The following is a 15650-nucleotide window of genomic DNA, read 5'->3' as shown; positions in this document are numbered from 1 at the left end:
GTTTTTTCCCTACCACTGTCTAGAAGTGGACCTCTGGGCAAATGGCTGCCACTCTTCACCAGAAGTCCTCATCTCCACAAGGGGAGCATTTGGCCAGATGACTCAAAGCCTGTGGGCTGTGTTTTCTAAGCCAGTTCTTCATGCTAACCTTGCTCACCTCTTCCAGGTCTAGGAGCCACAGGTGCTCCTTGTCTTGCAGCTGTGACACTTCAGTCTCTGCTCCATGGTCCCATGGCCTTCTCACCCGCACTAATGCGAGTGGTGAGCTCATCCTTAGCTTGCTCCTCCTTCTTCCTCTTTGGAAGAAAGAGCAGGTCATCCTGTCACATAATTGTCACCCCCATAAGAAGACTGCCTCCCATGCCAACCCAACAGGGCACTTATTTACTTATTTATTCATTTCATCAACAAATCTGTACTGAGCTTGCACCCTGTGTCAGGCCCTGGGGTAGGCATTGGAGCTACAAAGATAACCCAAACAAGGCCCTTGCTTTCATGGCACTTACATCCTAGTGGAAAAGCCAGGTGATAAGCAAATAAGCCTACATATGTAGATATAAGTTGTTATAAATTGTGATAAGTGCCATGCACACAATGCTGTAGGAGAGAGAAATAGGCCTGCTTTAAAGGAGATCCTGCTAAGCCACTTGTGTGACTGTTTTGTGACACTACCTCACCAAGGTGAGGAGGATCTCCTTTGGGGGGTGACAAAAATATTTTGGAACTAAATAGAGGTGGTGGTTGTACAACATTGTGAATGTACTAAATGCTACTGACTGAATTGCATACTTTAAATTGGTCAGTTCCGTTTTATGTGAATTTTACCTCAACAAAGATAAATTTTTTAAAAAAGAGAGGAAAAAGAAAGAGCCTCCATGCAAAGGCTGGGAAAAAGAACATCCAGACCAAGGGAAACAGCATGTGTAGGGGCTCTGAGACAAGGAGGAGCTTAGCAAGGTCAAATTCACAGAACTGGCTAGAGGCGGTGGCTCACACCTATAATCCCAGCACTTTGGGAGGCCAAGGTGGGCAGATCACTTGAGGTCGGGAGTTCTAGATCAGCCTGGCCAATACAGTGAAACCTCGTCTCTACAAAAAAATATAAAAATTAGCCAGGCATGTGGTGTGCTCCTGTGTTCCCAGCTACTTGAGAGGCTGAGGCAGGAGAATTGCTTAAACCTGGGAGGTGGAGGTTGAAGTGAGCCAAGATTATGCCACTTTACTCCAGCCTGGGTGACAGAATGAGACTCCATCTCAACAACAACAGCAAAAATAAATTCATGGAACTGACCAAAGGCCAAGATATCTGGATGATTAAGGAGCAGAGGAGGAGGAGTTGAGATGAGGGAGACTGAAGATCCAACCTGAGGTCACTGAGGGTCTCCTAAGTTCATCAGATGTTACAATTGGAAAGAGCCTCAGATATCAAGCTGTTGTACTGACATATATTTTGGAGTTGAGAAAGTGAAGACGGACAGAGGTGAGGTGGCTCCCTCACACTCACAGAGATAGTTTTACATGTCCCACAGACACGTACATGAAGCACATCTTCTTCCCTGAACTTTGGGTGGGTGAGTTGTGTTCATAAGCATGGAGGAAGCATATGACCTGGTCCCTTGATGTTTTGCATCCAGGTGACGAGGAGCTGGTCCGGGAGGTGCTGTTTGACGCGGTGGTGACAGCCCCCATGGAAGCCTACTGGACAGCACTCACCCTCAACATCTCCGAGTAGGTCCAGGTTCCCAGGGTCCCAGGCCCCAACCGGCCCCCGGAATTCCCTTGGCTGAGTCAGGGCCCCTCTCACCACCTGGCTGGTGGCTTCAGAGAGCACCCATGTCCTGTGGCCTAAGAACAAGTACAGGTCCCCCTGGGCACAGGACTAAATCCCCACTCCAGGATAGTCCCATTTGGACAGCCCCTTTCTCTGGGTTGGACTCCAGTCATGAGACTTCATTGGCCAAAGTGCCCCTGGCCAAAGAGCAGTTCCAATAGGTTTCCAGCAGGTAAGGTCACGGCACCAATGAACTTGACCTTGGTTTTCCCAACCCCTTAGAAGTCCTTGCTCCCTTTGCTGGTCTTTTCTTGGTACTATCGTGTTTAGTGGCCTGGTAGAAGGAAGATGAGTGGCATGTGAGTGTGAGTGTAGGGCGTGTGTGTGCCCATGAGTGCTGGGGGGAAGGGTAAGGTATTAATGAGGTTAACGTCACAGTGGGCCATACCTTGCTCCTGAATAGGAGGATTCAACATTGTGAAGATGTCAAACCTCCCCTAGACAGTCAATAAATTTAAGGACATAATTAGATACTAGAAAATTAAATATTAGTTTTTTAGTGCTATCCTTATTATTAAAGAAAACTCCTACAGAATTTTATAGGGACAGTCTCTTACTGAAAAAAGCAAAATGTGGAATGCTACCACTCCACATAGTATAGTACGCTACCTTTTCTGTAAAAAGGGGGTGCCATAGTATTTGTGTGGATTATATAGATAACATCTATGATCTATACACTATCTACACAAGGCTAATCAGGAAACATTCCTCATTAGCTGTTTCTGGTTAGAAAATGGGTAACTGAAACAGGGATGGAAGGGACACTTTTCACCCTAACGTGTTGGTGTAATTTTGAACCATATGAATATATGACCTATACAAAATTAAACTAGAATAAAGAAAGAAAAAGAATCTAGTGGGCCAGGCACTGTTCTGAGTGCTTAGTGTATATAACCCATTTGATCCTCACTGCAGTCGTCTCATACAGGAGCTCTCATTACTGCCATATGACAGATGAGGAAACCAAAGCATAGTGAGATTAAGCAAGTTGCCTGAGGTCATGTGCCTCGAAAGTGGCAGAGCTGGAATCAACAGCAGGCAGCCTCACTCCCATGCCCAGACTCTTAAACCCTGCACTGTTGTGCCTTCTACAGAGGGCTGCAGCACTAGGTTTGGAGAGGGGCACCATCTTCATCTTTCCAACCTCACAGATTAGTCACAGATGATTTTCAATGTGGAGAAACATTGAGAAGGAAATATTCTTAACCAGAGCATGCATCAGAAGAGACTTCCTAGGGAGTTAATATAAAATAGCATACAGTTGGCCGGGCGCGGTGGCTCAAGGCTGTAATCCCAGCACTTTGGGAGGCCGAGACGGGCAGATCACGAGGTCAGGAGATCGAGACCATCCTGGCTAACACGGTGAAACCCTGTCTCTACTGAAAAATACAAAAAACTAGCTCGGCGAGGTGGCGGGCGCCTGTAGTCCCAGCTACTTGGGAGGCTGAGGCAGGAGAATGGTGTAAACCCAGGAGGTGGAGCTTGCAGTGAGCTGAGATCCGGCCACTGCACTCCAGCCCAGGCAACAGAGTGAGACTCCCTCTCAAAAAAAAAAAAAAGAGCATACAGTTAAGGAGAAAAAAATACATAGCCATCTCCATAGATAAAGAAAAGGCATTAAATAAATATTAATATTCATTCATTTAAAAAATTTTTATAGAGATGGGATCTCACTATGTTGCTCAGGCTGGTCTTGAACTCCTGGCCTCAAACAACCCTCCCACCTCAGCCTCCCAAAGTGCTGGGATTACAGGCATGAGCTACCACCCCCAGTCATACCATTCTTGTTTGTTAAAGCCACTCAATAAAATTAAAATTGACCTAAGCATGCAAGTAACGTCTTAATGGGGCTAGAGGCTCTCTCACTAAAGACAGGAACGAGACAAGCAGGCCTACTTCCCCACTGCTGTTTAACAAGGTCAGAAGGCATTAGACAAGAGAAAATATGCAGAGGCAATTAGAATTGGAAAGAAAGAAGTAAAATTGTCTCTGTTTAAAGATGACATAATTATATATTTGGAAACCCCAGAAGAATTAATAAGAAAATTACTATACCCAATGAGAGAATTCAGTAAAGTAATGGGTTATAATATCAGCATTCAAAAATTAATAGCCTTTATCTACACACACAAAAAAAGAAGATATGAGAAGGCTTATTTTAAAAGGCAAGAAATAATACATGATAAAGTTATAAGACTACAAGAACATATGACATAAACTATAAGAACTGTTCAAAAACCTATATAAGGAAAATTACGAAACACTCCTGAAAACACAAAAGTAGAGGCTGGAACACATGGAAAGACAGTGTTTTTGGATAGGAGACTTCAACGTCATAAAGATATTAATCCTCCCTAAGTTAACGTATAAGTTAAATGCAACCCCAATGAAAACACCATCAGTCTTTTTCTGCATCTAGATAAACTGATTATCAAGTTCATTTGGAAGAACAAGCAAGAATAACCAGGAAATCTCTAAAACACACACACACACACACCAAAAAAAGCAATGAAGGGAGGTTGGGCCTACCAAGATATTAAAACACATGACAAAGCCTCTGAGATTTATAAAGTGTGGTATTGGCACATGAAAAGGCAGGCAGACCACGGGAACAGAAAAGGAAATCCGGAAACTCATCTAAACGCATGTGAAAATTTAGTCTATGACAGAGATATCCTGTCAAATCAATGAAGGAAAGATGGATTTTTAAATAACCGGTTTGAGAGCCATATGGAGAATGATAAAATTGTGTTCTTTTCTCACACCATACACCTGGACGAAGTCCAAATGACTCAGAGATTCAAATGTAAAAAACGAAACCATATAAATACTAAAGGAAAACATGAGCCAATTGCTCTAAAAGCTAGGAGTGGGGAAAACCTTTCCCAACAATGACTCAAAATTCAGAAGCAATAAAGGAATGATGGGTAAATTCAGCAACATCAAAAGTGTTTCTGTAGTCGGGTGCGGTGGCTCGTGCCTGCAGTCCCAGCTACTCAGGAGGCTGAGGTGGGAGGATCACTTGAGCCTAAAAGTTCAAGACCAGCCTGGGAAAAATGACAAGACCCCATCTCTAAAATAAAAATAATAACAACTTAGCCAGGCGTGGTGGTGCACACCTGTAGTCCCAGCTACTCAGGAGGCTGAGGTGGAAGGATCGCTTGAGCCCAGGAGGTGGAGGCTGCAATGAGGCATGGTCACATCACCACACTCCTGCCTGGGCAACACAGCAAGACCTTATATATATATATATATATATATATTTTTTTTTTCTTTTTTTTTCTTTGAGACGGAGTCTCGCTCTGTCGCCCAGGCTGGAGTGCAATGGCACGATCTCGGCTCACTGCAAGCTCCGCCTCCCGGGTTCACGCCATTCTCCTGCCTCAGCCTCCCGAGTAGCTGGGACTACAGGTACCTGCCACCACGCCTGGCTAATTTTTTGTATTTTTAGCAGAGACGGGGTTTCACCGTGTTAGCCAAGATGGTCTCAATCTCCTGACCTCGTGATCCTCCCACCTCAGCCTCCCAAAATGCTGGGATTACAGGCGTGAGCCCGGCCAACCTCATCTTTTTAAAAAAAAAAAAAAAAGAAAGGAAAAAAAATGTTTCTATGGCAGAAATAAAAACACGAGCAAGATAAAAAGAGAAATTACAAACTGGAAAGGTGTTTGCAACTTATAAAATAGATAAAGGGTTACTCTATATATTATGTATTCATGATAAGGGGCTTCAAAAATTGAGACGTAAAAGACCAGCTATCTTAGAGGGAAAGTAGTCAAGAAATGTGAACAGTTCAGAGGAAAAATGCAAATAGTCCCTAGAAGAAAAATTCAAATAGTCCTTAAATATAAAGAAAAAAGAATGCTCAACCTAACATTTAATCTTAAATGCAAATGACAACTGTACCCAGATTGGACTTCTCGCCTGTCAGATTGAGAACCACCTGAGCTTGTCAGCGCGCACTGCTGGCAGAACTGTGGGGAATCAGGCACTCGTAGATTGTGGGTGGGATATGAAATGGTTCAAACCCTGTCAAGGGGAGTTTGATGACATCTAGCACAATTTCATGTACATTTACATTTTGATCCAGCAACCTCACTTCTAGGAACCTCATCCCAAAGATACACTGGCAAAAATATGAAAAATAAATGTACCTGTGAGCTGCTCATTACTGCACCTTTAATAACAGTAAAAGATTGGAAACAACCCAAACTTTCATCAGTGGGAGCCTCGTTAAATGAATCATGGTGGATCCACATAATGGAACTCTATGCAGCTGTGAAAAACTAGAGTATCTCTATGTACTGCCACTATGAAATAATCTTCAGTAATGGAAAAAGTATGAATGATATCTCCGCTGTTTATCTAGAAAGAGGAAATACAAATGTGTTTTCATAATTACTGTCAGAAATGTACATATAAATGTACATGCATACACATATGTACACATACACACACATACTTTTCAGTGGCACAAGGAACCAAAAGTCAGGTTATCTTCAGGAAGACTAAAGGAACAAGGAGATGGATACAGAGACAGACTCCCCTGAATAGGCCTTCTCCATATTGACTTTGGAACCATGTAAATGCTTTATCGAATCATAAAACAAAATTAAATTTTAAAAAGTAACCTGTAGTAATTGAAAGCTAATGAAACAAATAAACCTGGCCATATATCAAGTTCATTAAATAATCGAACATATGGGAATTCTTTCAAGGGGCTTTAGAATTGTAAACACTAAATAAATAAAATGTTAAGCAGTGCTCAGTAATCACATTGCTAGAAATAGTATTGGCATTGTTATTCTGAATACAGAGAGCAAATCGTATTATATTAATGTCGTTAAGAACCAAGATCTTCAGCAAAAGAGAAAAGAGATATACAAATTTCAAAAATCAAAGAAGTTAAGATTAGATGGAATGCTAAATGTTAATTCGAAATATCAATTTGAACTCACGATGTAGTTTCTCTTAAAGAAATTTAATGGATATCCTAGCTCTCTCCCATGAAAGGGCCCACCGCAGTGAGTGGCCCAGCCCTAGACTTTGGACTTTCAATGTTAGTCCTCATTAAAATGAGCCCATGCTCCTAGAAGAAAAGTCTGATTCCAGGACAGGGGCAGGAAATATACGCAATGAACGTGGAACATCTTGTCATACGAGGAAGCAAGAAGTTACCAAAGACAAATGATATTGTGCCCAAGGAACCCCAGAGCCAGCCGGAGGAGGCCCTCACTGGCCAAAGGTGGATGAAGTAATTATAATCACAGCAGGAGCTGGCTGTGGAGGCACGGCTGTAATTCCAGCCTCATGGGAGGTTAAGGCAAGAGGATCGTTTGAGCCCAGGAGTTCAAGGCCAGCCTGGCAACATAGTGAGATCCTGTCTTTAATTAAAAATAATAATAATAACTGCAATGAATTCAAACATATGAAATATGTTAAAATCCTTGGGTTCATAATGATACTGGAAAAAAACCTCATTGGCCATCTTTGGAAGATTGTTAGGAAAACAACTCATTATTCTAAAACCTAACAAAGAAACACAAAGAATAAATTATTTATCCTGCCTCTTCTATAAAAATTGTACCCCAGGATAACTAAATATTGATGAGGGGAAGTTTTTCCTTATACAGGTATTTCAGGTAAAAATAAAATAGGAAACAAAAGAATACATGTATTTTTCATGCCCTAATCAATCAGAGAGTGCGTGCCTCTTATGAAGAACAGCCTGGTAAAAACACAAACCCGAACCCGGTCAGGCCCTGAGGTCTCACAGCCAGTTGACAGGAAACGCAGGGGACACAGAGCAGTCTGAAGAGCACCCCAGGGTGGCAATCCACCAAGGCCAGAACCGGAGAATCCCCACAGGCAAGAGCCCTTTGTCGCTCTGTTTGTTCCACAAATCAATTGCAAGGAAAAGAGAAGGGGAGAGGGAGAGTGGAGAGAGAAAGGGAATCAGGCTAAAAGAGGCCAAAGATGACTGCTAATGGTTATGGGGTTTCTTTCTGGGGTGATGAAAATGTTCTAAAATTCACAGTGCTGATGGTCGCACAACTCTGTGAATACATTAAAAACTACTGAATCACACACTTTTAGGTGGGTGAATTGGATGGTATTTGAATGATATCTCAATAAAGACAAAGAAAGACAGACAGACAAATAAGAGGTACCAGTTGCCATGCATGAACCTTAGGCAGATTCTGATTCAGCCAAACTTAAAAATAATTCATGAGGCAACTGGATTATCTGATGATATTAATGAATCATCAGGTTTTTTTTTTAAGGTGTAATAATGGCATCAAAGTTTTTTTAAAAATTATTTATATTTTGATTGTATAAATTAAAATATTTACCCATGAAATAGCTGGGATTTGCTTCAAAATAATCTAGTTGAGGGGTTGGAGGAGGCAGTGGCTGAATTGAGACCAGGCTCGGGCTGGTGATTGTTGAAGCCAGGTTCTGGGTGAGACCCATTAGCCCCATTCTCTCTGCTTTTGAACAGAGAATTGAATCAAGAAGCTTTAGGGATAACCAGGAGCTTAGGATCTGTTTCCAAAGAGTCTGACTCAGAGGTCTGCTGCAGGGCTCTGTGAGGCTGGAGTCCTGTGACCCCGTGCACACCCTGTACAAGCCCCCTGGCTACAGCATGGGAGTGGGTGGGGGAGACCCTTTCCCTCAGTGATTTTCCAGACCATAGACACTGCAGGGTCTATCCATGAGGGAGACCCCTGCAGTCCAGCCTCTGAGCCTGGCAGTGCTTCAGGATTGCCTACTTTGTATGCTCACTATAGCACACACCCTTGGGCATGGAGAGGAGCTAGGTAATAGCCTCCAGTCAACTGTGCCAAAGACAAGAACATCACCTGGGTTAAAAGTGATGACTTCCCACCCTGGCCAAAGTATTGTGACTTTGAAACTGGGAGGGAGGTTTGTGACACCAACAAGCTCCTGGGTCTGTCTTCTTTCAAGTCTCAACAGCAAGGTTATGAGGTCCACCGGGACTTCTCCTGGGTGGGTGTGGACAGTGCCTGCTCCCCCTTCCTTCACATTTCGGTAATAAGGGAAGTATGTGGAGAGCTATAAGACCAGGAGGTGCCAGGTATGTGCTGGGCATGAGAAGTCCCTGTTCCTTAGGACCTAGGACAGACTCTCCCTTCCAAGTTCCGTTTTCTAGATCTAACTCCCCAAAAGCCAGGAGAACAAATTAGGAGCTAGATCTGCCAGGGCAGAGAGGCAAAGGCCCAGGGCTCCACTGCACAGGCAGATGCTGCCCAGAAGCCGGGCCTGAAACCTGATGTGCACCGTGGATGCCAGCAGGGTGCATGTCCCGGCCCCTGTCCCGGGAACCCAGCCTTCCTGGAAAGTCTCCCCTGAGCCAGGCTGGGCAGGAGCAAGGAGAGGCCCCCAAACCCCTGCAGGTCTCCCCCAAGCTATTGCCACAGCCCCGTGGTGACCACTTCCACTGTGTCTGCCACGCAGAGAGTCTGAGCAGGTGGTGGACATGGCCTTCCTGGGCACCCGGGCTGGACTCCTGAGAAGCAGCTTGTTCGTGGGCTCCGAGAAGGTCTCTGACAGGTGGGTTGGGCCGGCCACCCCGGGAGGGCAATCCCTGCAGGGCAGAGAGGGGCAGAGTCCCACAGTGTGTTCCTGGGCTGTGGGTGGACTGGCACGGGGTCTCCAGCCTGCTGGACCCCTGGGAGCCCAGCAGGGCAGAAGGATTGAGATTGACAGATTGGGATGGTGGGAGAAGCAGCTCTTCCCCGAAGGCTCACACCTCCTGGTGGTGGTGTCCCCAGGAGAGGATGGAGGCTGGACCGGTCAGGGAGACAGACTTTGAAGTTGAGGGTTGGTCGGAGAATCCACCATAGGAATCTCTAAGGGAGAAAGCCGGAATTGCTTTCCTCTCTGGGCTGGTCTCTGTGTGACAGGCTGAATCTTCCGGCTGTGTCTCTTTTCCCCACTCCTAAGGGGAGAGGAGGTGCTGCTGGGGCGCTGTGGTAGGTGGAGCGCTCACCCCACAGAGCCTTCGTGAACCACGCACTCGCACCTTGGTGTGGGGCAGTTGTGGTTTCTTACTCTGCCTGGTAGGAATCCAGGCCCAACTCCCTGTAGGCCATGAAAGGCTCAGGCCTCCACACCAGGAATGTTCAACGGGGGGTGATTTTGTGACATTCAGCAATGTCTGGAGACACTTGCTTGTCACACTGTGGGAGACAGAGAGCGTCCTACTGCCATCTAGTGGGTGGAGGCCAGGGATGCCGCTAAACATCCTATGAGGCCAGGGCAGCCCCTGCAGCCATCGCCTGCACAAAATGTCACCGGTGCCCAGGCTGAGAAAGCCTGCTCTAAGCCAAGGCCGGGTTCCGGGGGAATCCGGGGCTGGCCCACCCGGGTGCTCAAAGGAGGATGGGAGCCCAGAGGAGGGGTCGGGGGGCGAGCAGTGCCACCTGCCGCTTCGCAACCCAGGAGACTCCAACAGGTGAGGACCTTCACGCACCTGGAGAGAAGCCCAGGGCCCCTGAGCCGAACTGACCCTACCCTCCTCACCTCCCACCCGCCAGCTGCTCCTCTCACTAAGCACACCCAGCCACGGAGCGCCATCTTTGAGCTTCTTCCAGGACTCTGTGACAAATCCACACTTGCTAAGCAAAGCTGAGGCTTTCTAGGAAAACAAATTAAGTTGCTCTTCCCTTTCCCTCCCTCCTCCCTCCCCTCCTCCCCCCACCCCTCCCTGCGGAGGTGGAGAGAAGAGCACCACTGCCTCCCTGACCCTTCCCTCGCCACCTCTCAGAGGCTTCTAAGACTGGAAGCAGGAGATTCGAGGCAGACAGACCTTCCCAGTGCCTTTGCCTCCTGCGAGCACTCCCGGGGGCTCCCTTCACCCAGACTTGAGGTGAATGGCAGCCCAGGAACTGTGTCACAAGGCAGGTTGCTTCTGGTACATGTGAGCCCGTCACTCTCAGAACCAAATCTCAGTTATCCACCTTGTGGATTATCCACAGCAGTGTGTCTGCTCCCCACCCCCACCCCGCTTCTCCCTGCCTCCCACTCTGCTTCTGGCCAAACACTCCCTTCTGTGGGCTGCTGTGTGTTCAGGGAATGCAAAACCATAATTAGCAAGGTAAAGCTGCTGGAAAAAAGGAAACTCATAATGCATGCAAAAGCCTAGAGGCAATCCTCTTGAAGGAACCGTTTGGGAGGTTGATGCCCTCCTATTAGTGCAGTGATAGAGCTGACTCTGCAGCTTCCTCCCTCAGACGTGCCAGTGAGCCAGACAAGAAGAAATTAAGCTCCATCCAAAAGAAAGAAATGCTGCAAGCAGAAGAGTTTACACAGAAATGGAAAGTATTTCCTCATTATGCAGACCCTATACCTCTTCTAGCTGCTAGTCAGATGCAACATCATTTTGTTTCTGGAAAAGGCGAGAATTGCTGGGAAACATTGTCTGGGGCAGTACTAATTTAGGGGCTACAATCACTCTCCTAGCCCAGCCAAGATGACCTCGTATGAGAAAAGGAAAGAGGAGATGACTGTGTTCACAGATCTGGGGAGAGGTACCACATCTTCCTCCTTGCAGGAAGTTCCTGACGCCTGAAGACGAGGCCAGTGTGTTCACCCTGGACAGCTTCCCGCTGTGGTACCGCCAGGCCTCAGAGCATCCTGCTGGCAGCTTCGTCTTCAACCTCCGCTGGGCAGAAGGACCAGGTAACCCACGGCCCTGTGCTCCTGGGGCTGGGCCAGCCTCAGGCCAGTCTCACCTCTCCTCCTGCTGTGCTCTTTGTGGGAAATGGGAACGCGATATGGAATAGAATGTCCAGACCACCAGGGTTCCCCTCCTGCCTTCCCTCCTGCCATGCATTAGTGACTTAAGAAAGCTCACTGGCGGCTTCCCACACCACAGGTCCCGCGCTGAAGGCCTGATCATTCTATTTCCTAGCCAGCCATCAAAGTTGGCATTTAAAAATCCAGCATGGGATTCTAGCCCCGATTCCAAATATGAGAGCAGAAGAGTCGATCTCTAAGATTCTTCTATTTATCCTGCCTCTCTGTGAAAGTTTCATAAACCCCCCGGAAGGGCGGTTTCATTAGGGGCTGCAGCATCACCAAGTCACTGGGGCTGCCCTGCTCTTCCCAAACAGAAAGAAAGCGGCCAGTCCCCAGTTACTCAGGGCCACCCAGAACCAGCCTCAGGGAGCTCCCAGTCTGCTCCACAAGCCCCTCTCAGCTCAAGAGAGAGGCTGTGCCGGGCAGGTGGCAGGGAGGGTGGGGTATGAGGCAGTCGCAAAATCCCTGCAAGGCCAGGGGCCAGGAAGACTCTCAGAGTTGATGGGCACCCAACTGCCAGCCAGCCCCAGCCCCCATTCTGGAAAATAACCAAAATAGGAAAAATTAAGTGACTCTAACAGAGCACCAGAAAAATCGCCAAATGTTTAGACCTGAAGAGGCTTCAGTGTCTGCATAGCCTGGTGCTCCTGATTTATACTGGAAGCAACTGTGGCCCAGGGAGCTTCGGGGGCTTGTCCAGGGGGTCCCAGAGTGCATGGCACAGCCAGCCCTCCACCAGGTGAGTGCTGGGGCGGATGATCCCATTCCAGCGCATGGATCCAGGGGCCTAGAGAGTGTGCACAGGCAGGTGGGGTGAGCCCCAGGAGGGGATGCAGGAGGGTGGAGACTTCTGAAAGGAGAGCCAGGGCTGGCGTCACTCAGAACTTCCCCTTTAGTGTGCTCTTCTGGCAGAGGCCTTCCACCACCACTTTGCCAAAACCATCCTCAAGCGTCATGATGGAGAGATGCTCTGGAGCTGATGGCTGGGGAGGCCCAGGATCCCAGGGGTCCTCCTGGAACAAGGACAGGGAAGGCAAACAGCAGGGAGGAGCTCCACCCCTGCCCCCTCCGGAATTCCGCCTTCCTCACCTGGTGCTGTGCTCTCCCTCCTGTCTGTGCCCGTTCCCTCCACACACGTGCCAATAACTACTATGCTTCACAAAACATTTTTCCACGTGTTCTTCATTTAATCTCTACAACCCCATGAGATACGTGCTGTCATTATCCCTCAACTTATACAAGGAGAACTTGAGGCTCAGAGAGGTTCTGTGACTTGCCCAGGGTCACACAGCAAGGGAGCCACAGAGCCAAGCACTGCCCTAATCAAAGCCCAGGCCCCGTTACCTCACTGAAGGTAAGGAAAGAGGGAGGGGGAGTTTTTATTGCCAGCTCAAGTCCAGCAGGAAGGCTCTGGAAGCAAAGGGGAGACCCCTTCCCACACCGTCTACCCCAAGGCTGAAAGAGGCAGCTCCTCCTCCATGGCCACGCCGTCGATAGCAGCACAGTGGGCTCGCCAGGGAGGGCACCCACAGGCCCCTGGAGAGGTTCTATAGTGAGGCCCCAGGCCCTGATGACAGGTCCCCTCCTGCCCACATCCACCAGGACTGAGCCTGCTGGCTGCTGGGGGAGCTTTATGTGGTGATGAGGTGGGAGGGTGGGTGGGTGAGAAGCTGAGCCACGAGGAGAAAAGAGGGAAGCTGGAGCCCAAAAAGGGGGCCTGGTGAGGAGGGAGGCGGGGCCCACTTCCTCTCCACAGCCCGCTCACCCGCTCAGCGCACGCACACGCTTAGACACGTGGCCACCTCTGCACACTCCCTTCCACCTCAAGAGAAGGAAAACAACTGCGTGTCAATGGGGAAAAGAGGAGCAGCTGCCTCTAGGGTGAGGGGAAGCGCCCGTCTCTCTAGGCTGACATGGCTGCCTTTTGCCAGGGCCTGGTGGGCTAAGTCCTGCCCACATGGAGCTGCATGGTGCAGTCAGTGGCCTAGAAACCTGTCCGCACACAGCAGAGCCTCAGCGACATGCCCACAGCCCACCTCTCTCCGGGCCCTGCCACCTCCTGCACTTAGCACCCTGATCATTCCCATCAGGTGCTGGGCCGGGTAGCCACGGTGAGCCAGGCACTGAAATCCCTGATGTCCCCAGAGACTGCATCGTTAGGGTCTCCACATCCTCACATCAGTGTTTCCTACAAGCCTCTGCTGGCTGGGCTACAAACGCAATAGAAGGTCTGTCCCAGAAAATGGGCAGTGGGACCCAGAGAATGCTGTCGGGGCCGCCTCATCACTACCTCCGAGATGTCTCTAGACGCAAGGTGGGGAACTGTGGGCCCTTCAACATCATGGGCAAATGTCTAGAATCAAGGACAACCTTACGTACTGGAAGTTCCTAGAATCAGACTGCAAATTTCTAGAATCAAGGACAACCTTACGTATTGGAAGTTCCTGGAATCAGACTGCAGTTTTAGGTTTCTTGAGATACCTGATGACTGCAGGTGTGATGGGTGATCTTGGCCACGTGGCAGATGTGAGAAGCTGGTGGTGAAGTCCCAGGACAACTGACACTGTTGTAATAATTGCCGCACAAGAGTCCCGTTGCTTCGTGCAACATTTGACATCAAGACATTCTAACAAAATACCATAGCACATCAGAAAATGTTTGCCCCTTTCTCAGAAGTTTAATCTGCATCTGACCTGCGGACAAGAGTGCTTTGAAACTCCAGTCCGGGGTCAGGGACTGATGAGAATGAAGAAGTAGCCAGCCCCAGTCACATCCAGAAAGCTCTGCTTCAATGTGGAGATGAAACTGCCCTCTAAACGGTGCACCTATGGTGGCCTGATTGTTCCAGAAGAAGTGGAGAGAGCAATGCAAGGCAAGGCCTGTGGCTTTCAGGAGCCTCGGGGCTTGCCTTGAGTCGCTGCAGAGAGTCCCAGAAGTGAAGCAACAGCTGTGAAGCGAGTGAAAGACCCAGAGAGCGGCTGTGCGTGGAGGGTCCGTCGCCTCGCTGCCCAGGCCCGCACAGTGGCTCAGCTGTGGCATCCGGCTTCCTGAATGGGACTGACTGTCGGCGTCCTCTCTGATTCATGCAGACTCACAGAGAGCAATCCAGGATCACCCACCACCCAGTGCTGAAATGCAGCCTGTCCTTCCTTCCACTGGAAGGGATCACTGGGCGTGACATGGGTGTTGTGGGCAGGATGCATGCTGCAGCCGACAGACAGGCAGAAACCCTGGTGTCGTAGGGACACTGCGGCCCTGCACTGTTCTGGTGGCCAGAGGCCGTGTGTGTGTCTGTCCAAGACCCGTGTTGGGGTCACCACCATCACAGCAGCTGCTTCTCCAAACACGACCCCTGTCCCCACCCTCACCTCAATTCTTCCAAGGATGTCTTCGCCTGCTTTTATTCCTGTCTCCTATTCCAAGAAAGTGGTAGCGCTCCACCTGCCCCAACCGCGGCTCTTCCCCAGCGACTGCGTTGTCTTTGTTTCCCCAGAAAGTACGGGTGCGCCCACGGTGGTGACGGCAAGCACAGCTGTGGCGGTGACCGTGGACAAGAAGACAGCCATTGCTGCAGGTAGGAGCTGCCCTTGAGGCGCTGAGGCCGGGAAGCTGGGGTCCGTGTCAAGAGCAAGGCATAGATCACAGCGGGAGGCCTCTCACATGTGGCCGGGGCCACAGTCCTGCCAGTGGAATGTGGGATGGGTGGAAGTGCACTCTTCCTAAGCCATTTCTTTTGTAAAATCGTAAAACTTTAGATGTAAAAGTATTCATGACGTGAGCAAAATGAAGCCTAGAGAGGCTAGGAGATCTGCACGGCCACCCAGGACGGGAGACTGCCGCTCAGCCCCCCGCCACCCCCACCCACTCCCCCTTCCATACAATATATTTACTCTATGCAAGCTTCTCTTGAGAAACACTTCCTGAGGGTTAATGGAGCATTACTGAGGCATTCCATAGCTGAAAGGAAGGCTGGCGGGCAGAGCTGTTTTATTCT

General features: G+C 48.8%; 1 protein-coding gene across 1 annotated transcript in view; it reads left to right on the top strand.

Annotated features, from left to right (window-relative positions):
* CACNA2D4 (calcium voltage-gated channel auxiliary subunit alpha2delta 4) overlaps window positions 1–15650 on the top strand; it is a 132637-nt gene that overhangs the window by 69255 nt on the left and 47732 nt on the right. The window contains exons 23-26 of the mRNA XM_009217684.3: window positions 1635–1728; window positions 9311–9406; window positions 11409–11536; window positions 15150–15230. Of these exons, the coding sequence (XP_009215948.3) occupies window positions 1635–1728; window positions 9311–9406; window positions 11409–11536; window positions 15150–15230 (399 nt within the window). The remainder of the gene's footprint in view (window positions 1–1634; window positions 1729–9310; window positions 9407–11408; window positions 11537–15149; window positions 15231–15650) is intronic.

The sequence above is a fragment of the Papio anubis genome, chromosome 9 (genome assembly GCF_008728515.1).
Source record: "Papio anubis isolate 15944 chromosome 9, Panubis1.0, whole genome shotgun sequence".
NCBI lineage: Eukaryota > Metazoa > Chordata > Mammalia > Primates > Cercopithecidae > Papio > Papio anubis.
The sequence above is the reverse complement of the archived record's forward strand: the minus strand, read 5'-3'. Positions and strand labels throughout refer to the sequence as shown.